The 27,454-nt window shown below is 40.0% G+C and overlaps 1 protein-coding gene across 2 annotated transcripts in view; it reads right to left on the reverse strand.

Moving 5' to 3' along the window:
• Positions 1 to 175: 175 nt before the first annotated feature.
• The window catches only part of SYTL2 (synaptotagmin like 2), a 55,642-nt gene continuing 28,363 nt past the window's right edge, over positions 176 to 27,454 (reverse strand). Inside the window, exons 7-19 of one of the 2 annotated variants that reach the window (XM_024194614.3) lie at positions 26,557 to 26,628; positions 20,435 to 20,533; positions 18,834 to 18,887; positions 15,227 to 15,274; positions 13,809 to 13,903; positions 11,747 to 11,863; positions 10,476 to 10,645; positions 9,550 to 9,652; positions 7,553 to 7,723; positions 6,152 to 6,230; positions 4,683 to 4,782; positions 3,732 to 3,937; positions 176 to 1,380 (exon numbers count right to left, since the gene is read on the reverse strand). In XM_024194614.3, the coding sequence (XP_024050382.1) occupies positions 1,235 to 1,380; positions 3,732 to 3,937; positions 4,683 to 4,782; positions 6,152 to 6,230; positions 7,553 to 7,723; positions 9,550 to 9,652; positions 10,476 to 10,645; positions 11,747 to 11,863; positions 13,809 to 13,903; positions 15,227 to 15,274; positions 18,834 to 18,887; positions 20,435 to 20,533; positions 26,557 to 26,628 (1,460 nt within the window). In that variant the 3' untranslated portion in view covers positions 176 to 1,234. Of the gene's footprint in view, positions 1,381 to 3,731; positions 3,938 to 4,682; positions 4,783 to 6,151; positions 6,231 to 7,552; positions 7,724 to 9,549; positions 9,653 to 10,475; positions 10,646 to 11,746; positions 11,864 to 13,808; positions 14,689 to 15,226; positions 15,275 to 18,833; positions 18,888 to 20,434; positions 20,534 to 26,556; positions 26,629 to 27,454 lie in introns of those variants that run through there. The other variant, XM_024194615.3, reaches the window with a different exon arrangement.

Consider the following 27,454-nt stretch of genomic DNA (forward strand, 5'->3'; position numbering starts at 1 on the left):
CCCTTGATTCATATTCTTAATTTAATAAAGTATTGGATGCATTACCAGATTCTAGACCTATAGTAGTTGCAATAAATAAATACACAAGTGCATCATATGCATTTATTTTGAGTACTGTGACTTTCATGCAATATGAAAATTTCAGATATATGAAATGCAAATATAGTATAATTGATCAGATGTGTATTTTAATTGAGCAGTTACTTCTCTGAACACAACTATAGCTTTAATAGGCTGCTTTTAGTTAAAAACAGTGTAAGAATAATACATTTCTATGTTTTTTACATTCAAACTTTTAGTTACATAAAATGCTATCGAATTGAAATTTGCTTGCTATTTCATACGGTGTAGGTTCTTTAAACAACTACCCAATTCCTGCTGTGTTGTAGTGGTGGCACCAAAGTGCATACAAAAGTCTTAACACACCCAAAAGAGCAATCCAACAATAGACTTGGGTACAGATAGTGTATACGCTTAAAATAAATATCCAATTTATTCATCAATAATAAAATGAGCAACTTAATGGGTGAAGAGATCCTTCAGAGTAACATTTAAATACAGTAAATTCAACTTCATTGCGTCCATACAGAATCTATAATTTAGAGATACGATAACAAAACTAGTATATGTACTACATATACAGTCAAACCCTCTTTATGGACCAAGCTCTGAGAACTTAAAACTAGAGATGGAATTCCCCGTCATGAACTCTAGCAAAGGGTGTAACCGCCAGAGACTTGAACATACCATTAAAATTAAGCTGCAAACACACAGTGAATATGAATATAGCGACCTATTGTCAGCTTATTTAAAATACCACACAAAAGACCCTGGGAAATAGACAAAGTTGTTGCTTTTTGGGGTTTTGTTTTTGGGTGCATTATTTAGCGAATCACCAACATTTTGCACTATTCCAGGTGACCACACACACAAACACACCCCTTGTAATTGGACCACTGAATTTCAATAGTATATTCTTTATTTAATTCATTTTCAGTGAGCAAGTAAAAGGCCTTTAGTTTAAAAAAATAATCTGAAAGCAGAAAAGTTTAATTTGCATTACGTAGTAACATTTAGCAGCACAAAATAAAATAACAGAACAGAGGCTGTCTACAGATCTACTGTAGTACACACACTTTTATAGAATTCCTCCAAGTTCCTCATTTTATTATTTCCTTCCCCTCCCAAGATCCAACAAGTAAACATTTTGGACACTAGCAATTAGAAAGTCATCTTATTTTGTCAGCTTTGCTACCATTATCATCCGGAGTGGCAGTGTATCTTCTACCCATGTGTTTGGTGAGCTCATCATTCTCTCCCATAGGGTGGTTTCATCTGAAGTGGAGTCCATCCAGTCCACTGCAGTACCATAGCTTTTGCCTTAGAAAAACATAAGATATTATTTAAAAGGAAACTTTAAGCACTTTTTTAAAATTGCCACCACAGTTAAGAGTAGACTCTAGGGCAAATCTCCACACATGAACACAAATCAGCAATTTCCCCCCTCTTCTGAAAGCTTTTGACTTACCCTACAGACTTAGCTGACAATTTTCATGGTGTGATTCTGCATTTTCTATACATGTACAACTCCCATCAAACCCAATTAATGGGAGTTGTGCCTACATAGGAACTAGATAACATCTCAGTATTCTCATGTGTTTGGTTTTTCTTGTTTGCTATTTATTAGCTCATCTTGTCAGGATCCCTAGTAAATAAGAAAGTAAGTCAATATTTTCAAACTTTGGTTCCTAAAGTTCAGCATCTAAATCAGTGGCCTGATTTTTCCCATTGACAGAAGCTGTGGTTGTTCAGTACCTCTTGGGAAGAAAAAAAAAAAATAGCATCAGGTCACTGATTCAGATACCAAAATGTAAGTTTAGCTGCTTAATTTCAGGAGTCAAGTTTGAAATTTGTGACCCCAATTTATATTTATTTTTAAATTTGCTTTTGACTATTATAATCCTAATGAACTGTGCTAAAAAGTTCTCTTCTCTGGGAAAAGTCACTTTTCCATGAGTTTGCTAAAGAAACTTTAAACACTTTTTACTTGTTGTCTTCAGTTTGGGGAAAGAAGGCATTTCCTCTCCACGGGCTGAATTGTCATTTTGCGGTGAGATGGTTTCACTATGAAAGTGACAAAGAGGATCAGGGGAAAAAAAATCAAGTTCACTTTTACTTGGGGAATATTCATATTTTAATTTTAAAATGTTTATTTTCAACACACACAATTTTTACTGTCAAGAAAGAAGGCCAAATTTCTCCTTGAAACAAAACCTTGAGTATTTGGGAACACATTAATTTTAGCAGAATTGATCATTTCACACAGTTCTACTGAAAGGGTCTATTCTCAACACTAGAAGCATATACAACTCTACTTATTTATCACACATTGATGTTGAGTTTACTGCCTTAGTGTCTAGCTGCCCCACAATTTTAAAAACACCAAGACTTGCGGACATTAACTTTCAGTTAACTTTAGTAGGCATGACATAAGAGAATTGGGATTTAAGTATTTACTCAAGTTTAGTGTTGCCACAGATCTTATTTTTAGACTGGAGTTTTTCACATGTGCTCCAGTTATCCTTTTTATAAATTTATGCTCTGAACATCACACTTCAATTGCCATAAGAACACTGTTTGCCAAATACTAAGCTAATTCAGAGGACAGTAAACCATGCCAGAATGTACCTAGCCCATGGTGCATGTTATATATGGATGTAAGATGATGGGAATTCATGATTTTGCAATGTTTGATTTAATTATTTCAATCTTAGCATGTGTAACTAATAATTTCAAGATTATCCAGCCACAGTATTAATGTTCAGAGATAGATTTACCAAATGGGGTACACCTCAGGGAAAATGAATGTATTTTTGCAAACTTAGAAAGATTTAGCAATAACCTTGCTAAGATCTCACTTAACTGGGTTTCCATAGGAAAAAAAAAATCTGTCATGTTAATGGCCAAGGAGTGCACATAAGGAAAGAGCTGAAAGAAACACACCTCAGAAATTGGGGTTTTCTGCTTTACATTTATTGTATGCTAAATTCCTCTTTCTTCTTTTGCTGCTCTGGTCACACTTCTCTGAGTCGCTTCTCTGACTTCCTGTTTTTTATACTGCCTCATATTCAACCTCTACAAACCTCATCTTCCAGGCCCCCTCCAATCTTGCCTCAACATATATCTGCATTTTTATTTCCTTCTTTCCCCACCTCCATTTTTACCAAACTTCACTCTTACGTTGCCCCTTCTGCTGAAAGACACTTCACATTTCTCCCGTATGCACCTCTTCTCTTCCTCAATTCCCTTCTTTAAACCCCCTTCTTCCATGAATCCCTCCTCTGAGCACTGCCATCTTCACATCATGGTTGTGTGTCTGAATCAGTTCATAAATTGATAGCAAGTTTTTTGGTGCAGAGACTGTGTATTCTGTGCTTTGTAAAGTGCTATGTACATTTATGGAAAGAGAGACATAAGATTTCTAATCTAATCTGAGATCTTCTCTAACTTGCCTGTACCCCTTAACAGGACCCTACTCCTGCTCTGTGACTGTGTACTGCATTTTGGGATCCCCGCTGCATGAAAGGTGACTTTCTAAATTAAGCCTAATGCCTGCAAGTTTGCTCAGTGATATTTTGCACACAGAGGGAAAAATGGAGAGGCAAGACAAGTAAATGGAGATCCAGGTTGTATTTTGCAAGTTAAGGATTAATTTAATAAATGATCAGTACCTGTTCCCATTCCTATCCTGAGACCTCCCAGAAAGCGATTGGCTAGTTTGTTGTGGTCCCAGACTGTAAGTTCTACACATGCTTCTTTCAAATCATCAGCTCTAAAGCCATCATAAACCATGGTGTGGTTGAACACTGGGCTTGTAGTTTTCGCCACTGCTCTTGTTTTCTGGCGACTTTTCCTACTAGTATCTGGAAGAATGGTACTTTGGAAAGAGAAAACACCGGCAGATTATATTAAAAAAATCTAAGGGCTACATTAACATTCTTTTATATGAATAATATATCTACAGGTTGACATTCTCATTAATATACTATGGACTCTGAGACTGGGGGGAAGAGGAAACGTGCCCACTCTCTTCAGAGAACCTGAGGTCAGGGCTGTTGGAACTAATCACCTCCACACCTCAGAAGATGGAAGAGATAGGTGGATGGGGCAGGGAGGAGACTTAGGAGAACTCAGTTATTGATTTCCAGTCAGTGAGTGCCCTGCTTGTCTTGCTGCTGCCAGAGATTCCTCAGTCACTTGGTCTCTAATGCCCTCTCTATGGCTTTATAATCCCCTGCCAGGAGGGAGGGAGAGGAGACAGGGCAGTTTTCCCTCCTTTCCCACCTACTGCATGGCTTCCCTCCAAGTAGGACATCCATCCACCCACTCCAACCTGGTTTGTTTAAAATGCACAATAAATAAAGCTAGTTGCATTAGAGTTAGCCCTGGTGGTTGATGGGAATGGCAGTCAGTTTTGACTAGCCAGTCAGTCAACCAGGAAGTCGGGGCATAAAGTGCAAGGTTGGAACTCGCCATATACATGGTGTCCCACGGGTGAGTGAAATGCATCAGCCCCACAGGGCATCTTGCAAGGCAGCATCTGGGAAGTCTCTCACTCTCACATGCATGAATTAAGGGAGGATTAATTAGCATAATTTTATTCATCCCACTATTGCGGTTACCATTTAACAAAAGAGTTGATCTTGTTGCCCCTCAGGAGAGGGAGGTCATTGCATTCCTTCACCCAGATGTGGACCTCTCCAGTGGACAGGGTCTTGTTACCTTTGGATAAAATAGGAAACCAATATTCACTCCCCTTAGAAATTAAATGTGAGCAGCAAAAGGAGGGAAGAAGTCAGAGAAGGTGACTGTACAAATTTGGGAGGAAATAAATTCACAGCCATCATACCAAACAAAGGCATGCCTCCATCATTGCATTTGTACCGTATGTATGCTAAACAAATCCCGAAGAAAGCAGACAGAAGAAGGGCAGGTACATTTCCCTGTAGTTTCAGTTGGATGAGGTTATTCTAGACTTCCTGTCCCAAATCCTCACTTGCTGTTGTACTGTGCCACATTCCTCCTCAGAAATGGCAAAATTTCAATGGTGGGTGAGGTAACTTCTATCCTCTAATACTTACCCTCTCTTTTGTGGGAAATAGTAAATAGGTGCACAATTTGCTTATTTTGCATACACACTGGCACAGCTGGGGCCAGCTTTACAACTTACCTGCCTGCAGCTGGTGTGAACTAATACTCAAAGAGCACCCAAAGATAAGATTTAAGTGCACATGCCAAACCATCTAAATGGGGTCACTGATCTGATCTTGAGAGGATTCTTCTACTCTTCTTATTACTTCCATCGTGCCCAACTCAGCTACCGAAGCTGCTGACAGGAAGGAGTGAATTTGTTTCTTATTGGCCGACTTGCTAAATTAAAAGTCTTTTGCTTCGCTGCCAGCCCACCCCAGCCAATTATTAATTCTCAGATAACAAATGACTCAGATCATTATCGCTATTATAAACTAGGTACTAAGCAATTATCGTTCTTTCCCACATTCACTGCCTCTTGAGCTCAGTGCACAGCTACTGTTTGCTTAGCATACGGGTGTTTGCCTGACTGTTAATGAGCACTACAGTAACTAGTGGCGAAGCAGGATCTCATTCCTCCTGCTCTATTAGGTATGTAATCCAACTAGTCGCTAAAAGCCCATGCTGTCATCCAGGTGTAATTCCTAACGTCGTGTGTATAAAAAAAAAAAAGCTGAAAATAGCTGAGAACTTAAACTGAATGGTAACAGACTGAATCCCAATGATGACTGAGCCTGATGATATTGTAAAACAAAAAGAGCTCTCAACTGTGCTTGTAGCAGTTTCCATCACTTAATTCTGATTCAGACCTTCTAGACTTTGGAGTGACAATCTTGGAATCTTACTACATAGATTTATATAACAAGAGTGTCTTGCTTCCTTAATAAAAAAACACCGAATAAGTCATGGTCCTGAAGTGAGTTCATGGTCAGCTAAGCTTGATTCTATAGAAAAATTTCTACTCTTTAGGAAAAAGGTAGTTGAACTTTGGGAAATATATTCCCAAGAGGCTATCGAAACTAAAAGAAACAAACAAACAAAATAAAGAATGAGCACATACCCCCGACAGGCTGTGGGACATACTGAAGGGCTAGTTTAATCTCTCCTCTGTTCTCTAGTTCAAGAGCTGCTGCTGGAGTCTGAAAATTAAAACAAAAAACTCTGGTCACATCCTGGTGTAATGCAATACTCCTTTTTATAGCATTCCTTGTGTGTCTCACTTGTAATGAGGCAATGCCAGAAAGCAGGAAATTCTGCTTTGATACTTATTAGAAATTCTACTTCACACACATGGGTAGCCATTATAGATTACATGTACAAATTGCTATGCAAAAGTTTTCTACAGTAGTGATAGGTTTCAGTGAATTATGATGTGAAGCAGAATTTCTCTATTGCCAACTGAAGATTTTCTTGCATTCTTACCTTCCTCAGTTTGCAGGCAAACAAGAGTTTATGGGAGGAGTTTAACCCCTGGAGTGCGCCTTCAGACGTAAATAGGTGCCTCTTTTGCTAAGGTACTGATAAAGCCCTATGATTGTAGATCATTCTCAAAAGAGATTCCTCCACAGTTTTGCTGCCCTCCCATCCTTCATTGTGTCATGTCTAAAATTAGAACATACGCTCTTTGGAGCAGTAGCCTTTTCTTATGTGCATTGGGAAGCACCTAGCACACTTTTGAGCACTGTAAAAAGTAACATGCAGACTAAAATACCAAAGCAACTTTCAAAAATAGGTAGGCTCTAAGCGGATAGGATGCTTGTTACTATCCTGTAGAACTACTTTAATTAGAAGACCACTTGCCACCTCTTTGGCTTTTGGCTAAGGCCTTACCTACTTACTTGCAGAAAATTTTAAACCAGTTTAGTTAAACCAATGCAAAGAGGCTGTGTGGACATCATTTGATTTAGAAGTAGTGGTTTATTTAAAATTTAGCTAGAATTGACTTAAGCCAGTTGTAAACCAAGTTGAGAGTGCCCACACAGCCTTTAGCTAAACTAGTAGTGTTCTCTGGAAGAGATGTCCTTGGATCAAGTGTAGGATCATTTTAATATGTATCCTATATATACACAAATTACTCTACCTGCAAGGGGATGCAATTGATGGTCTATGCCTCCAGTAATATTATGTAGCCACCTAGGCCACAAAGGCTGGAAGTTCAACTTGGGATTCCCGTTCCTCAGGCTGGTCAAGAGAACAGAGTCAGACTCCTGGGGGTACAAACTGCTTCTCTCTGAAAGCATCCCTACTGGCAAGCCACTCATTGGCACAAGGAAAGGTCTCAACATTGTATGTCTTATCTGCCTGCCTGCAAGAAGCATTTCCATAACTGTAGCCACAACAAAAATGCTCAAGCAGGAAAAAAAATGAGAGAATGGGGGACCTCAGAATATAAAGATGGGCAGAAGCCCGTGACTGGATAGAGATCGCGTCTCATTCGTACATACAACACCTAAGAACTTACCCTAGGCTTAAGCAGGAACCAGTTCATCTGCTTATTCAGTTTGTCATTCCAGTCCCATGTTCCCAAATCAAGTTCCACCTCACCTAGGAAACTATTGCGCCCAAAGGTGTCATTGTGCCAGACAGAGAGATTCAGTCTCTGGGTCTTTACCAGTGCCTTGTCAATTTTATACTGCAAGAAGAGTGAAGCAAAAGAATTACAATTTAAACAAGGCAGCAGAGACGCTGGAACAAATTGTACAGTGGGGGTGCAGAGAGCCATTGAACCAAACTGTAAACCCCGTATATAATGGAAACCACTTAAAGCCAGGGGGTGCAGCAGCACCTATGCAAGGGACTATTTCATCAACACTCAAGAATCCAGGAGTGATCGAGATTAGGAGAAGGCCAGTCGTACTGGGAAATCCATTCAACAACCCATTTAGGTCCATCAGAGACATGTAGAAAATTATGGCCACTGTACATATTTGAGACTCTAGTTCAAAGTTTAAATTCATATTCATCTCACATTTGTTAGTAAGAAATACAGAAAAATCAGTACATCCAATTCAGTAGATCCAAACATACTGAATAATACTTGGCCGGCTATCTTCAAATATCTGTACATACAGTTATTTAATCTTCACTGCACTCCTGTGAGCTAGCGAAATATTATCCCCATTTTGCAGATGGGGAAGTTAAGCACAGAAGTTAAGCTACTTGCTGAGGTTACACAAGTCAATGGCGAGTTTAGAACAGAACTCAGGAGTGCCTGATCTCCAATCCTGTGCTCAGACCACTAGACCATACTTCCCTCCATACCTGTTTTCAGAAACCAAGTCACTCAGTCCGATGCTAATTGAGGAAATACATGTATAAGTGAAAGGAAAGGATACGCTGGGTGTCACAGAGTGTCTGGTCCCATCTGTGCCATAATAAGTTAGCTGCTTTCCAGCCTATTGGGATCAAGTGATAGCTTAATGGACAACTGGGCCTTACAGAAGGACAGGGAGCTCAGACTGGGTTGGAACCACAGGGAGCAAACAAGCTGCTGTGGTAGACCCTGACCCAGAGTCTCCAGAAGGCCAGATGCTCCAAGGGCACCAGCCTGGAGGCCAGTGCTCTATATGAACTAGCCTCTGTTTGTCAGAGGGTGGAGATGGATGGCAGGAGAGAGATCACTTGATCATTGCCTGTTAGGTTCACTCCCTCTGGGGCACCTGGCATTGGCCACTGTCGGCAGGCAGGATGCTGGGCTGGATGGACTCTTGGTCTGACCCAATATGGCCATTCTTATGTTCTTATGAGGGAAGACTCAAAGGTAGCCCAGAAAAGGGCTGAGAATAGGGCCTAGAGAGCCTGCTGAAGAGGAGAATCCATAAAGGACAGGAAAAACTTTTTGTTTACTAGGACTTTCAGTTGGACTTTTGGGGTTATGTTTGTTTGTGATTTGGACAGAGGGCCAAGCTATATCTCCAGCATGGACCGGTGTGTGGAGAGCCAAGGAGACCCATCTTGGGAAAGGAAACTGAGGGAGCGAGTGCTGGTAGTGCCATGCTTGAACACAAGGGGGCACAATGGGGCAGCTACATACTACAATACTGGGCAATAAGAAAGGGCTTCTCGGCTCTCTGTGAGCTGAGGGGTGAAAACATTATCTATAGTTAGGCTGGGGCCTCAAGAAATTTTTGCCATTCACTTGCTCTGTGCTTCGGTTTCCCTTATCTGTGAAATGAAAACAATAGCCCTGCTCTGGAAAGTGTTTTGCAATCTCTGGATGTAAAGTGCTAATTATAGTACTGTCTCTCCTCTTCTCTAAACACTAAAATCCTGAATCTAAGGTATCAAACTGGAAAAACATTCAACAACGCCACTTAAAATACTCAACACAGAATAAAAATGGAGGATTCTATTTTGGGGCCACATGAATATGGGGCCTTGAAAAATCTCAATTCCTGGTATTTCAAGATGTACATTTGCATCATTTATGTGTTCACCTAGTAAATATTAAATAAGTACCCGCAATATTTCATTATAGACTGGATTCAATGTTTTCTTTTTCACAGAGGTCTTCCTTTTCCCCAGCTTGTATTTCTCTGGAAGCAGGTAAGTCTTTACATATCTAAAAATTTAAACAAACAGACGGATAAGGGCAACAAGACATTGTGTAAAACTGCAAGACAGTAGTTTTTTCCCCCCAAATACACAAATCCAAAAGTGAAATACAAGTTTTACAGAAGATAAACTTGGTTAGCAATGCAGTTAGTGTAATGTACACTCTTCAGTTAGTGATTTCTAAGTCATTCAGTACTTACCATTTCAGTAGGTCTGAGTTTTCGATAAGTAATCACCTTAAGAATGAACATTAATGGTTTCTACATTATTGATAAAAAGTAAAAGCCCTCTTTAGAATCACAGAAATTAGAGATAGAAGACATGAGTTGGATCATCTTGTCCCCTGCCCTTCCCAGGGCAGAATGTCTAGACTTTTTGCTGGGATATCCAAATCTCATATTTGGATGTGCCAATCTAAATCTGGACACACAAAACTGGGAATTTACCATGCAGATTATTAATTTGATCATCAAAAATAGAATTTGAAGTTCCTAATAAATTGGGCTTCCTATATTATTCTTTGCTATGGAAATAAATACACAAGTCAGAAATCACATAGAATGTACATGTGTGTGCAGCAGTTATACCTTTGTGTTCTCTATAAATGAGCCTTAAAATCTCTACGAACTGCTATCCGTAAAGCCAGTCAGCCATTTATGTTCAATTCAGTACAAGGAATCAAGGTGGCACATACTTCACTTGTGTATTTTCTCTTTTTTTGTTTTCTTTTTGAAGACCAAGATAATTATGATTGAAAGGCTTTGTCTACACTTCTTGTGCATGGAAAAATAACTTGTTAGGAAAAACTGTGCAACCCTAATTACACTTACGGGTCTGAATGTTGTTTCTTAACATCTGCAATTGCCAAGTCTTTACACTGGGAAACAAAAATATGGAACTCCTTCAGCTGTTCTACATAATCAATGGCAAACTGAATGTGGCCTTTCACATCCACATTGCCAAAGTCTCCACTGTAGATGCTCATTACACTTCCGCTCACCTGTACACATGAAAAGGGGAAAAAAAATTCTTTTAGTCTATGCTTTTGGTCAGACATATAAGTTATTAGAATGGGAAATATTTAAGAAATTCATCTGCACTCAATTCAGAGACAGTAAAGAAACCAACTGTACTCCACTTAGTTGTACTTTTGAAATATGGTTTTCGTTGAAAGATTTTAATCCATCCAATGAGAAATGTTTACATTTCACTAGCTTTTATTATAAGATGATGATTGTAAGCCTCCAAAAACTCAAGTGAAAGGTGCTATGTAGAAGCGCAAAGTATTATTTATTGCATAATATACAAGAAACAAAGTAAAGAGCACACCATATACAGCATATTCCAATCAGAGTCTTCGGATATTATTTTCAGGGCTCTATATTTTCTTTCCCACAGAAAATGGGGCCTCAATACTCTGGTGACGGATACTCTATAAATGCCCAAAAGAGATTAGGGGTAAAATTTTCAAGAATGCCTAAGTGATCTAGGCACCTAAGTCACTTCTGAAAGTTTCGCCCTAGGTGGATTGGAAGAAGGGTAAGACAGATATACAAGTGGATGGCTTTTTATTCTCATTGTCCCCCTTCAAATTGCCCAAAACACTCCTGTGTCACGATGCCGGCAAAGAAAACTTGGCAATGGTTTAGGCCCCTGCCCATCATGCTGACTACCATTGTCTCACTGTTTCCTTGTACTCCCCAGTCTGTCAGTATCCATCTGTTGCCTCTATTCTTCTACTTAGATTGTAAGCTTCTTGGGGGAGGGACTGCCTTTTTGGTCTGTATTTGTACAGTGCTTAGCACAATGGGGTCCTGATCCATGTCTGGGGGTCCTATCCACTACGATAATGTAAATCTCTCTGTTGTAGTAATGAAAGGCATTTGTAATGGCATCAATCCTTTGAAAAGAAAATAAAAATAGTTCAGTCTGTTACATTCATATACTGTCTAAGGTCAAAAAAATGGAGCATTAGACAACTTTACATACACTCTGATACTATAGTGATGAAGTCTAGAGAGAAATAGATACAAAGGAAGGGGAGCGACACAAAGGTTTGGCAAAAGCAGAGTGCCATTAAAACAAGCTTTGGTTTACATACAGAAGACAAGGACGCCATGCCAGAAGAGCCACTAAGATTGGTTAGAGAGCTGGGGCTCTTCTTGATTCTGCCATGAGGATAACTGCTTTCTGATGTTGTATCAGTGTCTCTGTCACTCTACAAGACATCACACAAAGAAAGCCAGCGTGGGCATTTAGAAGTCACAAGGAACACAGTTAAAAGTTGTCATAATTTTAAAAAGCAGACTTGTAAAGACTGGAGCTCTGTGGATATTGGGAGCCACATCCCACAGTGGTGCAGTGCAAGCAATTAATAATTCCTTAAAATTAGATCATGCTTCTGCTTTGCATGTGGGAAGTTAGTTGTACTAAAAAAAAAAAAAAGTTAGAGGGAAACGCCACACATTTTGGAGTTTGCTACCTGTGTTACAAGTTGAAATCTTGATCTAAAATTTACTTTTACATCTTTCGTGCAGTGATTAGTTTAACTAGGCTCATTATTTTTGCTTTCTCATGCATCAGCTCAGTATAATAATGCAATTTATAATGCTAAAATCTTTAACCACTCTGATGCAATTCAAGTGGTTTAGTTAAAGGAGAACGTTCATGGTAGAGGAGCATACAAGGCAACAAATGGCTTTTGGGGGATGCTTTAGCAGTTACATCAGGAGACTTGGGTTCGGTGTTACTCAGCCAGACACATGCCCGTGGAAACACCTGTCCATCCACCTGTTTGCTAGAAGAAGCACGCGGTCTATCTTATTCAAAAAACCCATCAAACAGGTGCTTCAGGAGCATGCCCAGGTCACCAAATCAGGAATATTTTGGACTGGGGGTGGGGCCAAATTTCAGACTGAGTCCATAAACAGAACACCCTGTCAGCTGTCTCCTCTCTTCTACAGTGACGGGATCCAGCTCAGGCACCCCATGCTGACTGCAACTGGGGCAGCATGGCACGGGGAGAGAGATAATCCTGCAGGTAGCAATGTGGGTGCTCATTTTTAGGACATCTGTGTTCTTAAGTCATTGCTGTTCTGGCATCCACTAATGCAACTCCACCAGTGATGATAGTAATTGGAGCTATAGTGTAGACAAGGCTCAGGTATTTTTAGATGACAACATGGACAACCCTGGTCAACTACAGGTTTTGGTTTTGGCATACACAGATGAGGCCCAAAGGGTTCACTCCAAGGCCCATCAACAACTGCTTCTTAAGAAGCCAGCGGACTGTCAACTAGCTCAGATACTTTGCCCACAAGAGCAGAGCATGCTGTCTGCAACACTGAGCATCTACTGATTCAGGGAATGAGACAGATTTCTAACGGAACCCCAGTCTCAGACAGGCTACCACGCTGATCTCCCCAGCATACGGTTATGGGAGAAGTCACCTGATGGGAATATTACACATCTTCTTACAAGCTCTCTTTCTTACCATGTGAGCAGTGTACAGTCTGAAAAAATACTGTATTGTTAGTTTTTTGATTGAGATTGTTTAAGGGAAGCTGTTGCAAACAGCAAGAGAATTTGCTCTCGGTCTTAATTGCTCTAACTAGCATCAGTTCTTGATGGAGAGTTGCATCCCAGGAACTGAGCATTGCTACTTGGTCTGAGATTTCTGAAAGAGGGAATTGCCTACATACTATTTGTGGCCACCTCTGTTCAAGTTCTGGTGTACAGGTCAGGGCCGGCTTTAGGCCGATTCCCCCAATTCCCCGGAATTGGACCCTGCGCCTAAGAGGGCCCCGCGCCTTAGGCGCCTTTTTAATTTTTTAATTATTTTTGCTCACCCTGCGGGGGGTCCACTCCGGGTCTTCGGCGGCATTTTGGCAGCAGCGGGGTCCTTCATTGCCGCGGAAGACCCAGAGCCGAGTGAAGGACCCACCGCCGCCGAAGTGCCGCTGAAGACCCAGACCGCCACTGGGTATTCAAATCGGGCCCCGCAGGTCCTAAAGCCGGCCCTGGTACAGGTAGTGTAAGTTACACTGAGAAGAAACCCCAACTCCACACAACTGATTCAAAAGTAAGCTGACCTGGAAGGCCCCCAAAAATAATACATGAAAATTACTCCTCTTTATACTATTTTTTTAAAATCAGATACTTGCCTCTTCTTGTAGAAATGCTGGTACTGACTGGCTCAGTCTTTTGAGTTTTTCAGGATTTGAAAACTGGTTATCCAGGTCTGAAGGCACTGTGGAGACTAAAGAGCAGCAATTCAAGTTTTAAAAATATCCTGCCTTCTGACAATAACCAAACTTGGTCCTAATAAGCAGAGATTGGGATAGACTACTTTGGACAAAAATACATTTACATGCACATGCTATATTCACATGTAACTTGTATGCAAGATATTTTATAGATTCATCAATTTTAAGGGTAGAAGAGACCATTATGGTCATCTAGTCTGACCTGTACAACAGGCTAAAGAACCTTGATTCACTATGTTGTGCTGTACATAAAATATAATTTTTGCATATAATACAATATATTACACTAACCCAGGTGCTGAATGAAAGTTTTGACCACAAATTTAAAGATTAACTTTAAAAAAAACTTTTACTTGCCAACTCTTAAGGTTTCTGATTTCCTCCTAGAACAGAAGGAGGAACCGTGCTTTTTAGACATGAACACGGTCACTAAATGTAGCTGAGATAACAGAACTATGGCTCTTGATCAGTAAATAAAGGCCAAGCCCTGCTCTCCTTACTCATGCAATTAGACTCATTCATGTCAATGGGATTATTCATACATTAAATGAGCAGGGTTTAGACCCAGAAGAGGAAGTAATTTTCAAATATTCTGATTTGGTTACATATAATGTATTCTGATAATGATTCGGTATCTAAAGCAGGTCTGTTCACCTTCGAAAGTGTTTTCATTGAATTACACTGCCGAATTCTTAATTTAATACATTTTCCATAGCAACAGTGCAGAAGCTAGCCTTGCAAGTAACGATTTATACCAAACCAATGCTTCTCAACCTTATGCTATTGCATGATCTTTTCCATCCCAGGAGTCCAGCCCCATTTAGGAATATGGGAAAGGTAAGGTGACACCCTCCCCACCCCCCCGACACCTGTTCAAAGCCTCCGGGTTGAGGACTTAGGCACTATACCTGATGTTTGCAAAACTTCACTAACTGTTTTTGCTACAATGTCATGCACTATCATTTCCCATGACAGACAAGTACCACCAATTTGGCAGCATGCCAGATACAACCAAGGTTAAGTGTGCATGCAAATGTTGTAGCAACTATGTACAATTCCTCCCCAGATGTCACACACGTGCATCCCAAACAAGACAAGGTCTCTCAGTCCAATTATCCCGAAACTGAAACTGTACCTCAAGGTTACATTGAAAACACACAAGGCATTGTTGGCACGCAGTTAGCTTTGTGAGCTGCAGCATTTAGTAACAAAAACAAAGTCTAGACTTATTAGTTAGTTGATATTAAATAAAATGGATTTGAAACTAAATCAGTGGAGTTATATCCACTGGTTGATGGAAAGATCCTATTACTCACTTCCTTGTACATTTTCATTTGTCTCTTGTTGCTGATCTGTTTTCTGATCTGCTCAGAAGGGCAACATTGAGAACAATACATTGTCATTCAATAGTAAAGATATCAGGTTTGTATAAACAACAAGGAGTCTTTGTGGCACCTTAGAGACTAACAAATTTATCTGGGCATAAGCTTTTGTGGGCTAAAACCCACTTCATCAGATGCATGGAGTGGAAAATACAGAGGTAGGTATAAATACACAGCACATGAAAAGATGGGAGTTGCCTTACCAACTGGGGGGGGGGGGTCAGTGCCAACGAGCCAATTCAATTAAGGTGGAAGTGGGCTATTCTCAACAGTTGACAAGAAGGGGTGAATACCAAGGGAGGAAAATTCACTTTTGTAGTGCTAATGAGGCCAATGAAATCAAGGTGGCCCATTTCAAACTGTTGACAAGAAGGTGAGAGTATCAGCAGGGGGAAATTAGTTTTTGTAGTGACCCATCCGCTCCCAGTCTTTATTCAGGCCTAATTTGATGGTGTCCAGTTTGCAAATTAATTCCAGTTCTGCAGTTTCTCGTTGGAGTCTGTTTTTGAAGTTTTTTTTGTTGAAGAATTGCCACTTAAGTCTGTTATTGAGTGTCCAGGGAGACTGAAGTGTTCTCCTACTGGTTTTTGAATGTTATAATTCTTGACGTCTCATTTGTACAATTTATACCTTCAAGTCAGCGGGACTGCTATGGGTACCCGCATGGCCCCACAGTATGCCAACATTTTTATGGCTTACTTAGAACAACGTTTCCTCAGCTCTTGTCCCCTAACGCCCCTACTCTACTTGCGCTACATTGATGACATCTTCATCATCTGGACCCATGGGAAGGAGGTCCTTGAGGAATTCCACCAAGATTTCAACCTTAGCCTGGACCAGTCCACACAAGAGATCCACTTCCTAGACACTACAGCGCAAATAAGCAACGATCACATAAACACCACCCTATACCGGAAACCTACTGACCGCTACACTTACCTACGTGCCTCCAGCTTTCATCCAGACCACATCACATGATCCATTGTCTACAGCCAAGCTCTAAGATACAACCGCATTTGCTCCAATACCTCAAACAGAGACAAACACCTACAGGAACTCTATCAAGCATTCTTAAAACTACAATACCCACCTGGTGAAGTGAAGAAACAGATTGACAGAAGGGTACCCAGAAGTCACCTACTACAGTATAGGCCCAACAAAGAAAGTAACAGAACGCCACAAGTCATCACCTACAGCCCCCAACTAAAACCTCTCCAGCGCATCATCAAGGATCTACAACCTATCCTGAAGGACGATCCCTCACTTTCACAGACCTTGGGAGACAGGCCAGTCCTCGCTTACAGACAGCCCCCCAACCTGAAGCAATTACTCACCAGCAACTACACACCACACAAAAACACTAACCTCGGAACCAATCCCTGCAACAGACCCCATTGCCAACTCTGTCCGCATATCTATTCAAGGGACACCATCATAGGACCAAAACACATCAGCCACACCATCAGGAGCTCATTCACCTGCACATCTACCAATGTGATATATGCCATCATGTGCCAGCAATGTCCCTCTGCCATGTACATTGGCCAAACCAGACAGTCTCTACGCAAAAGAATAAATGGACACAAATCAGACACCAAGAATTATAACATTCTAAAACCAGTAGGAGAACACTTCAATCTCCCTGAACACTCAATAATAGACTTAAAAGTGGCAATTCTTCAACAGCAAAAAACTTCAAAAACAGACTCCAATGAGAAACTGCAGAACTGGAATTAATTTGCAAACTGGACACCATCAAATTAGGCCTGAATAAAGACTGGGAGTGGATGGGTCACTACAAAAACTAATTTCCCCCTGCTGATACTCACACCTTCTTGTCAACTGTTTGAAATGGGCCACCTTGATTACATTAGCACTACAAAAGTGATTTTTCCTCCCTTGGTATTTACCCCTTCTTGTCAATTGTTGAGAATAGCCCACTTCCACCTTAACTGAATTGGCTCGTTAGCACTTACCCCTCCCCACATGGTAAGGCAACTCCCATCTTTTCATGTGCTGTGTATTTATACCTGCCTCTATATTTTCCACTCCATGCATCCAATGAAGTGGGTTTTAGTCCACGAAAACTTATGCCCAAATAAATTTGTTAGTCTCTAAGGTGCCATAAGGACTCGTTGTTTTTGCTGATACAGACTAACACGACTACCACTCTGAAACTTGTCACCAGGTTTGTATAGTGATTGTAGAACCAGACACTTTATACATCAACCTGAAGATCATCTTTCGTCCTCCTTCACAATCATCATTGGCCTGGATTTCCAAAACTCCATATCATCCCTCACTATACATTTGCGGCATTTTCCTTTTTTGACAATCTGGAGTGCAACCAATGCAATACCTCATCAGCAAGTGAAGTCCAAGCATTAAAAACGGGATTTTCAAAAATGCTTCAGTACTGGCCTGAGGCCGCTCCCTCTGAAATCAACGTTTGACCAAGTACTGAGCACTTTGGAAACTCCCAACCTATATTTGCCAGGATAGATATTTGTGTCAGCCTTTACCATGACTGACTGGAGCACAAAATTAATCTGGCTGCTTGAAAAGACAAAAAACCCACCCTTTCAGCTCAATTATATGTAGACATTTCAAATATATTTTGATTGAAATCCACAGCTATGTCCCCAGTTCAGGGAAATGCTTAAGTACATGCTAAAAGACCCATTGATTACTCTCTGCACCATGCAATGGACAGCAGTATAGGGCCCAAGGTGCACTATGATCAGACTAACTACAAAACACACTGAAGCCTCTAAAAGAGAGTCAGAAATAAATACAACTAAGTGTAACTAGTTTTAGAATTGTGGTGCCACTGGATAGCACTTAAAAGGAAGTAAAAATGTGTTATATACCACCATATTCAGTGTCACTATCTCAGTGTAACCTAGTCATTTTTGGTTTTGTTTTAAATTCAGGATCCTTTAGTCTGTGTTTACAAACACTCACTCAATGACATCAATGGGAGATTTGTGCACATATATGATGGAGAATTTGGCCCACGCAATGTACCAGATTAATTTATAAGTGAACTAGTACATCATCAGTATCAAGAGTAGACAAGCCAGTGGCTTATCCATTATCTCAGAGCAAGCAAATCCACTTGTGTCTTAAGTCTTTGCTTTGCAGGATAGAACCATCTTACAGTGCAACAAATGAGCATGCTAATTTGACATTTTAGCGGCCCAATTCTCCATTGAGTCAATACCCAAAGCGCTCATTGACTTCAGTGGTCATGACACATGTGGAATGCCTGAAGGATGAAGCCCAGATAACACACTATGTGACATAAACAAGGTTTCTTACAATAATACGTAGTGGGATATAACAATAGTAACATATTGTTTAGAAATAAAAGCAAAGGTAGAGAAATGCTACCCAAGTATTTACATCATGCAGAAATTAACTAATTAAATTACCATACAGCAGTGATACAATTCTGAAATTCACCAACTCTGTGGCTGGTGAGTGGAGGAGGACACTGAAAAAAATACTATGTTCATGCAGACACAAAGAAGATATTTACCATCTTCAGCACTAAGTACTAATTCTTCTTTTGGAATATCTACTTTTCCTTTATCTGTGCAGGAAAAAGTAACAGTTAGTAAGTTTGCTGTTCAGGAAGGTAGTATGGATTATAGTGGCAGCCACAGAGTTTATAAGAAATAAGGTCAAAATCAGCAGAGCCACAACCAAGGTTAAATTCACAAAGCACAAGGTTAAATGCTGTCCATAAAACACTTTCTACTTGGATTACAAAATTCAACTAGTTTGCTATAAAGGGAGCTCTCATGTCATTGTTTAATGCAGTTTACATCAGTACAGTGCTGTACTGATGCCTGAGGTCCTAGAGTCAATTGCAAATAAGTAACAGCACGTTAAAAAAAGAAGGAGAGAATTATGAGTTCTTATGTCTGTATTTTAAACTAGTGTAAGATGCCTGAATTGGCCAGCTCCTTCCAAAAGCCAAAGCTCTCTTCACAAATTTCTACATGCATGAAGTTTCACACATTTTCCCCATTATGCACAGCAATCAATAAGATATTGAAAAATACATAACCATGAACATAGGTGTAAGTGAAATTCTGAACACAAGTATATTTGATTGCATAATTTATATAGGAACTCAGAGCCAAATTTGCTGCTGGTGCAAGTAGGTGCAATTCTACTGAAGTCAGTGCAGTTGCTCTCACTTGCACCACTCATTAATTGGGCCCATATCCATTTGTGGGTGAAAGTAGATATTTATCTGTTGCTCCTTTGGGTGCTTGCACATCCCCTTATTGTATAACAAGCACAAAACCCATTACTGAGCAAAGCCATGCTGATTAAGACCAATTCAATGCATATTTCTCAGAAGAAGTCTGCTGAGTGAATACATTTACATGAACACTCCTGTGTAAACTCCATGCAAGTTATTTATAAATAGAGCTGGCTCACAGGAGAAAACTATAAACATTGAGAGCATTTCAGGAGACTCAAGGCCGATCTGGCTTTAAAACAAACAAACAAACAACCAACCAACAACCATGCAAATGGCAGGACAGGATTAAATGTTTTCTCAGTCACAACCTGGACATTTATAGATTTACAGCTAGTGGCAGAGAAGAGTTCAGTAAATCTTTAAAACTTGCTAGTGGAATTAGGAATGGACATGGCAGTTGCATACCTTGCTTGCCTATTTCCTGCCACTGCAGGTATAATCATTGTTACAAAGATGGCCATCTGAATGGAATGTGAGAGGAGATGAAGGAAGGGGTTAAAAAGCATGCCTTAATTAAGTGTGCAAAAAAGAATCCTATTTTATATTCAGCTGTGACTGAGAATGAAATACAGGAATAAGTGTTCAAAATGAGCATGCAGTATTGAAATCAAAACCTGGTCAAAAGCACCATTTAGACTAGAGCACTGCTCCTTACTTCTTATTCAGAAGTCGAGTTATAAAGTACGGTGGTTATTTATTTACTTATTTTGGATGCTCATTCTGAGGATAGTTTTCCTGCCAAAACCCATGGTTGGAATATTAGAGTGCCAGTTGGTGAAGATGTGTGGAAGGATAGTACCGTAAATAAGTATTTTTAAGCTTAGTTGGGGGCAAGGAAGACAGCAGACAAGCTTTGTGCTCACTTGATGTGGCTGATGGAATGTCCTCTAGACTTTTGGAAGGCCTTTGCCTATCTGCACTCCTTTTCAAAGCCTTCAAAATAGGATCTAATTCTTCTGAACCTGTCACGAGACAAAATACATGAACGCTGCACAAACAGACAGACATGCCTTTTTAAATGAGAGCCACTTAAGAAATCAATGGCTATTTTTAACTAACGGAGAGATATTTTTAACCCTTAGCAAAACATTTAAAATTCTAGTTTTGACAACGGTGAAAGACCAAAAGAAAAATGAGGGAAAGGTGCAGATGTTTAGTCATGGATTTGGAGACATAATGGAATTCTAAATTACTAGGTAAAAATACATGCACTACCAAAGACCAGCAGGATCAATAGTCACTGAATTTAATAGCTTATATTACTTGGACACAGGTTTTCAGGAATACATATTTTAGAAGTGATTTAACTGGAAGTTGCCATGGCAGCATTGTATTGACTGGGGGGGAAAATGGAAATCTTACAGTAATTTTTAAGAGTTATGGAGCAAAAATTTACCCTTTGGTGTGTGTGTTTAGGGCTCCGACTAATCAACAGATGTGCCACGTGATCATTTGGGCCTATTGTTTTGTCTACATACACACATACTAGAGGTAGGCAAACTAATTCAGACTCATTGCTTGAGATGGACACAGTGACACAGCTGTATCTACAACTAAGCAGGAGTCTAGCTAGAAAACCAAACCCGGTTATAGAACTGCTTCCTGATGGAGACCATCACTTTGGGTGCTAACAGTGGGGGTTATTTTAATAATGGGGATGTGTTCCTATTTGAATTAAAAAAAAAACAACAACAGAGGCCACAATTCATGTCATGTAGTCCAAACAGCAGCCATAGGAAAACTCAACTGCTACCACCATGGGACAGATTCAGATCTTAGAAGTTAACGGTCTCATCTGTCCCAGTTGGCAGTCCCATGTACCATCTCATCCCTTCAAAAATCCCTTTCTGCCGCCTTCCCCCACCCTCCCCATGAGCAAAAGTGACCCAAAATGCTTCACTTTAGCTATGGCGCAAAGCCTGAAGCCCTTGCTCAAGTTTTACTCATTCTTCACCTAGGCCAGAAGTTCCATTGGCTCCAATTGTGTTTTGCCCGAGTTAAGAGTGAGGAATTAAGGATCACAGCTGGCAGCCGCTGCAAATTTCACAGGTTTCTCAGTCTCTCCAGTTAAGAGGAACAATCCTGATTTCTCAGAACAAATATTAAATTAACCCCTCCAACTGAAGCGTCTCCAATAGTTTAATTACATCAGCACTGCCTATCTCATACTGTACAGGAGACCAGAGCCACTCCAGTGTTGCCATCTGTTCCAGATGCATCTCTAGTTGAATACTAATTTTTCAGTGGAAGATAACGCTAAGTGAACATGTTCTATTCTGGTGCAACAGGCTGCAGCAATGAATTGATTAAGGCGGGGTGTGCCTTCTCCTTTGCACGTTGTGGTGTAAATACACATTAGAAAGCAGAAGCAAATATCTGGTTTAGCCAGATATCCCTTGCTAACGGGGCCCCTTTCTTACATCAGCCAGTAAAACGCTGTGTAAAAAAAAAAAAAAGCTCTAAAGCCCGAAGTTTAAATAATGGAACTCACTGTTCCCACATTGAACAAACTGCCACAAGGCGAAGAAACCGATGCGGAAAGCCCGACTCTTTCTTTATAGGCATGCAATAGGGTTATTCCAGCCCAACTCCCCGTTCTGCAAGCCATACAAAATGCATGTCTTTTCAAAACATCTGCTGACTCAGGCATTAAAAAAGTTCATTAGAAAAGATGCCCAGATCATTCAGTTAAGAAAATGAATGAGAATCTCAGTCAGGCTTTTGGTTCACCATTCTTAAGGTACGTTATCAAAAAATTCTAGCCATATTTCTTAAATAATAATTAATAAATATAATAATAATAAATAAAAATCCAGAATGATTGATTTAAGAATTCAAAAATGCTCACAGGTTGAACCTGAAAGATCAGAGCCAAAACTTATGGTGTCATCTTCATCATCATCATCATCATGAGATGCTAGGAGCAGCTCAACTTTACTTATTTTGGAAGAGCGATCATCATCTTTAAGTGGTGTGCTTGCTCTCCTGAATCTAAATGGTGCATTCACTTCAGATGTTGCCTCACTAGCATCTGCTAAGGAAGCGCTTTTATCAACCTCCTTTCCTGCTGCTTCCTCTCTTTTATTTTCATTTTTTATCTCCATCTTATGTGTCTTGATAACAGCCGCACCATCCTCTCTTTCCTTGGGAAGGGCTTCAGTTGATGCCAGGTTAGTCTGCATGGTTTTCTCAAATGCTACATTTCTTTCAGGGAGAGTAGAACCTCTCGCTTCATTTACCACATGATCTTCCTTCACGGCCTTGTCATTTTGTTTCAAAGTCTCTCTCTTGATTGGTATCTTAAACTCTGTGCGATAGCCACTTGAAGCACTTGGACCAGAGAGTGGCATTTTAATGGCTAGACTTCCCTTTTCTGATTGAGACACAGAGTCATTGGGTCTTTCCTGTTTTCCCATCTTCGTTGGCAGCTGAGATGAAACGTCAGATGCTTCTTTAACAAGTTTTTCTAAGCAGATATTCAATTCACTGCATTCTGCTTTTGTTGGAGCAACAGTTTTTTCTACAGTTTCTTTTATTTCTTGAGGATGGTCCATCTCTTGTTGGTAAGGGGAATACGCACTCTCATTAGGCTGTGTCCTACCCTGTGTTACGCTATCCAAGCTTTTCAGCTTAAGAGGTGGAGTTTCAGAGGCTTCCTTAAGCAGTTTCTGCAAACTAGCATTAAAGTCTCCAAGCTCAGATTTGGAAGGAGCAACAGCTTTTGCTACCGTTTCCTTTACTTCTTGAGGATGGTCAATATCTTGTTGGCAAGAGGAATTCACGCTCTGATTAGGCTGTATCCTAACATGCATCTCATTGTCAAAGCTTTTCTGTTCAGAGGGTGGCATTTCAGAAGCTTCCTTGAGCAGTTTCTGCAAACTAGCATTAAATTCACGGAGTTCAGGTTTTGGCTGAACTGTTTTTACTAGTATTTCAGTCACTTCATGATGGTTACCAGGAGATACAGGATGATCAGTCTGATCCTCTGGCCGAGAGCTTACATTTTCTCCACTTTTTGCATATAAAGGTAACAGCACTTTAGCTGCCTCTTCATTTGGTTTCTCCAAGCATGGATTGATTGAGCTAACATTATCCTGATATGGAACTGTAGTTCTCTCTACAGTCCCAATTTCATTTGGAGTCCCAACCCTTTCTTGGGCAGTAACAGAAGTAGCCTGGTCAGTCTCTGTGACCCGCTTATAATATCTTCGCCGATCTTCTTCAGGGACATTCTCAGATGCTGCTTTTTTACTGTTATCTATAGTGTACGATGAAAATGAGATTGCGGATGCTTCCTTAAGTAGTTTCTTTAAACCAGCATCCAGATCATGGAATTCAGCTTTTGGTGGAACCGTGGTTTTTTCTACAGTCTCTGAGACTGCCTCTCCAGGAGGCTGTGCTTCATTCTGGGTCACAACATAAGCAGCTATGCCAGGACGCATTGTCTTTTGAGAAGAGCTTGGAATGACTTCTTCATGAGAACTCTCTCTCTGGATACCCTCATCTGCTGCCTGATGCGATGGACAGGAAGCGTCAGATTCCTTAAGCAGCTTCCCTAGACCAATTTTTAGTTCATCAAGTTCATCTTTGGGTGGAACGACTGTTCTTTCTATAGTTTCTTTTACTTCTTGAGGAAGCACTTCCTCTTTTTGAAATGTAGGATAAGTGTTGTGACTCCGTTCCATCACCTTTTCAAAAAATCTTCTCTGCCCAGGCCAAGAAACTGTCTCTTCAGAAATATTTTCTGTTACGTTCTGACTAGAAGATGATGATATTTTGGAGGTTTCCTTTAGCAGTTTCTCTAGCCCTGCATTAAATGCATCAAGTTCAACCTTTGATGGAGCAACAGTTTTGTCTACAGTCTCTACAACCTCCTCTTTAGGGGATTCTGCTTTTTCCTTGGAGTCTTTGGGAGCAGTCTTGCTCTGCATTGTTTTTACAGAAACAATTAGGTGTTCATCAATTCCCAATTCTTTTCTTGGAACACCTTTATCACTAGCTGGTTGGAATGATGGCAAGGGTGCCTCAGACATTTCTTTAAGCAGTTTCTGTAAGCTACTGTTAAATGTGCTGTGCTGTTCTTTTGGTGGAACACTCATTTTTTCTATATATTCTTTAACTTCTTGCTCTGGAAGATCCACCTTTTCTTTAGGTTTTGAGATCACTGACTTTCCTACATTTTCCCCCACTATTTGAAGAGATTCTGCATTTTCTGTTCTTGTCAGATTCACTGACCAAGGAATGGGCTGCCCTTCCTGTCTAGGCGACTCAGGTACTTTGAAGTTTATTTTCTTTGTTTTCTCTCTCTCGGGAAGTTGATTTTGCTGTTGAACAATCACCTCTTCTTGGCTCGTCTCTGCTCTGCTTTCTTTAAGTTCCTTTGATTCTTTTTGGTAAGTTACTGAACTAATATTACCTGGGGAAGTGGTTTCATTTTTCATATTGGTCCTACTCTGTGATTTAGCTCCAATATCCCAAAAGCTTCTCAAACTCTGAAATTGCAATGGGTTGGAAATTTGATTCTTAGACTCCTCATCTATTTTTTCCTTCAAAGACAAAACCTTAAAATGTGGCTTCTGTTGTGTAGAAGAGGGATTTCTGTCATTTTCTGAAGACACTTCTTTCCCATCTTCATACTTCTTTGATGAAGTAGGAGTAAAACCAATTCTTGGTTGCAAATGATTTGCTTTTGGCAATTTTGTAAATTCATTAACCTTACCATCAGACTGAAGTATTTTTCTGGACTTCTCAACAGTATGGTCTGCTTTGGATTTATCCATTATATCTGGCCCAGTCTTTGAAGACTTTAGAAATTTATCTTTAGATGCCTCGTCATCACTTAATTCAACTCTTCTGAAGGTAACCCAACTATACTTGTTTTGATCTTTTGATTCACTTGATAGGGATGCTGCAGAATCATCAGTGGGTTTTACTTTGCTATTTCCTTTATTGATGTATTGTACTGTGCTACTAGCTGATGGGGTAGTACTTAAAATGCCTTCCTTATTTGTATGCTTGGGTCCAGTTTTGTTGCTTTCCCAGAAAGCCCTAATATCCCTTACTCTTCTCTTTTGTTCTGTCTCCTCATCTGAGATTTGTACCTGAGATGGCTGTTTGGATTCATGCTGTGGCAAGACGGGTAGTTTCGTCCTAGGACTACTTGGCTCTAGTTGCATACTTCCTTGATCAAGTAAACCAGGTTCTTTTATCTCTGTTCCTTTATTATCAAATCCAGTCTGTGACTGGACATGGTCTTCTTCCAAGAGAGATTTGATAATGCATATTTTCTCTTCCTCTTTCTGAATTCCTTTCTGAATTTGCACATTAGTTTTCAATAGCGAACCTTCATTTAGCTTTTCAGGAGAACTGAAACTCTTTGAACCTGGTTTGTCTTTTCCTTCTGTAAGAAATGTTGGTTCTTTATATGCTGCACTTTCATCCTCTGGTTTGTATAATATTTTGCCTTCTGCAGCTGATTTTTTAAGAATATTTGTTTCATCTAATTTAGTAACTGGAAGATCAGTGACCTGTAAAGGTATCTTCTCTCTGCCACTTTTGCTCTTTCCAAGTACAATAGGTCCTTTGTTGTAGTCTGTTCCTTGAGTCTCTTGACTTAGATTTTCTTTTTTTCCTACTTTTATTATCTGTATGTCTTCTGCATCAACTGCTGCAGGTTTCAAAACATTGCTTGGTTTCCCATTGTTTCCAAATGACAAGTCAATCAGTTGTGTATTTTCATCTGTGCTTGGTCCACTATCTTTTGTAGTTATAACTCTTGTCCTGGGTGATGAGTACAGTTCTTCTTTGGACTCTCTCCCTTGGGAGGCTACCGATGGAGTATTCTCATCACCAGTATTGGAGCTTCTTTTAAACCAATCTAATACTTTTGATATGGACTCATCAGCTGCCTTCATGAACTCAGCAGCATGTTTATCAGGCTTGGAAGTGGTTTTAGCACTTTGATCCTCAACAAGAACAGGCTTACCTTGTTGAAGGTCTGCAGAGCTGGCATTTGGCACCTGAGGAGATTTTGTCTTAGCAGAAAGTGGCTGCTGATCTGTAACATAAAATCACCTTTCAAGATAAGGAGTCAATAAACATGATTTTGCTGAAACAGGTTTTCCACCCACCTTGATAAAAAAATCTAGTAGTGCTCATCATAGCTTGTTTCCCCTTCCCACTGCTGCTTGTTATTTTAAAAACAACTGTTTACGTGAAAACAGAAATCAAAAAGCCAAAATAAAGAGTGATATGATGGGGAAGGGGAGTGGTTCTTGGGAGCCTATCAAAGTTTACCACCAATTTGGAAGAAAGGTTGGAATGGTTTTCCTGCCTTTGGCAGGGATGGGTTAGCAGTATCCCGATATGGGGTAAAATCCACAGGATTTCTTCTTGGGGTGCATAAAAATAGTTAAAGCTTTTTTTTTGCTTTTGAAATGCATCATATTGCAGACAAGGTATTTATTAAAATATAATTAGTGGGTTAAGAGACTCCTCTAGACATCCATATGATGCTTCACTTTCCACCAAGTCCCCACTACAAGTTACACAAGCTAAAACACAGATATATCCCATATGCTTGATCTTTTAGCTTGAAAAAAATATTTTCAGGTAAGAACATTGATATACTGGCAGCACAGCAATGAAAATAGGCTTGTAGAATAAAACTGGAGCAATTTATGAATGAGTAAAGTCTTAATCCACATTACAACCTTACAAAAAGTTAACTCTGCAGGAACACTTATGTTTGCTTATAATTATGGCATTTTGATTCTTATTCAGAAGTGAATTTTTCATCATTTAACTGCCATGTTTTTTATTTAATCACACATGTTAAAAAAAAAATCCCCAAATCATAGTACCATTATTACCACTAACAGACA

The sequence above is a fragment of the Terrapene carolina genome, unplaced genomic scaffold (assembly GCF_002925995.2).
Source record: "Terrapene carolina triunguis isolate 2854851 unplaced genomic scaffold, T_m_triunguis-2.0 Scaffold97, whole genome shotgun sequence".
Classification (NCBI taxonomy): Eukaryota; Metazoa; Chordata; order Testudines; family Emydidae; genus Terrapene; species Terrapene triunguis.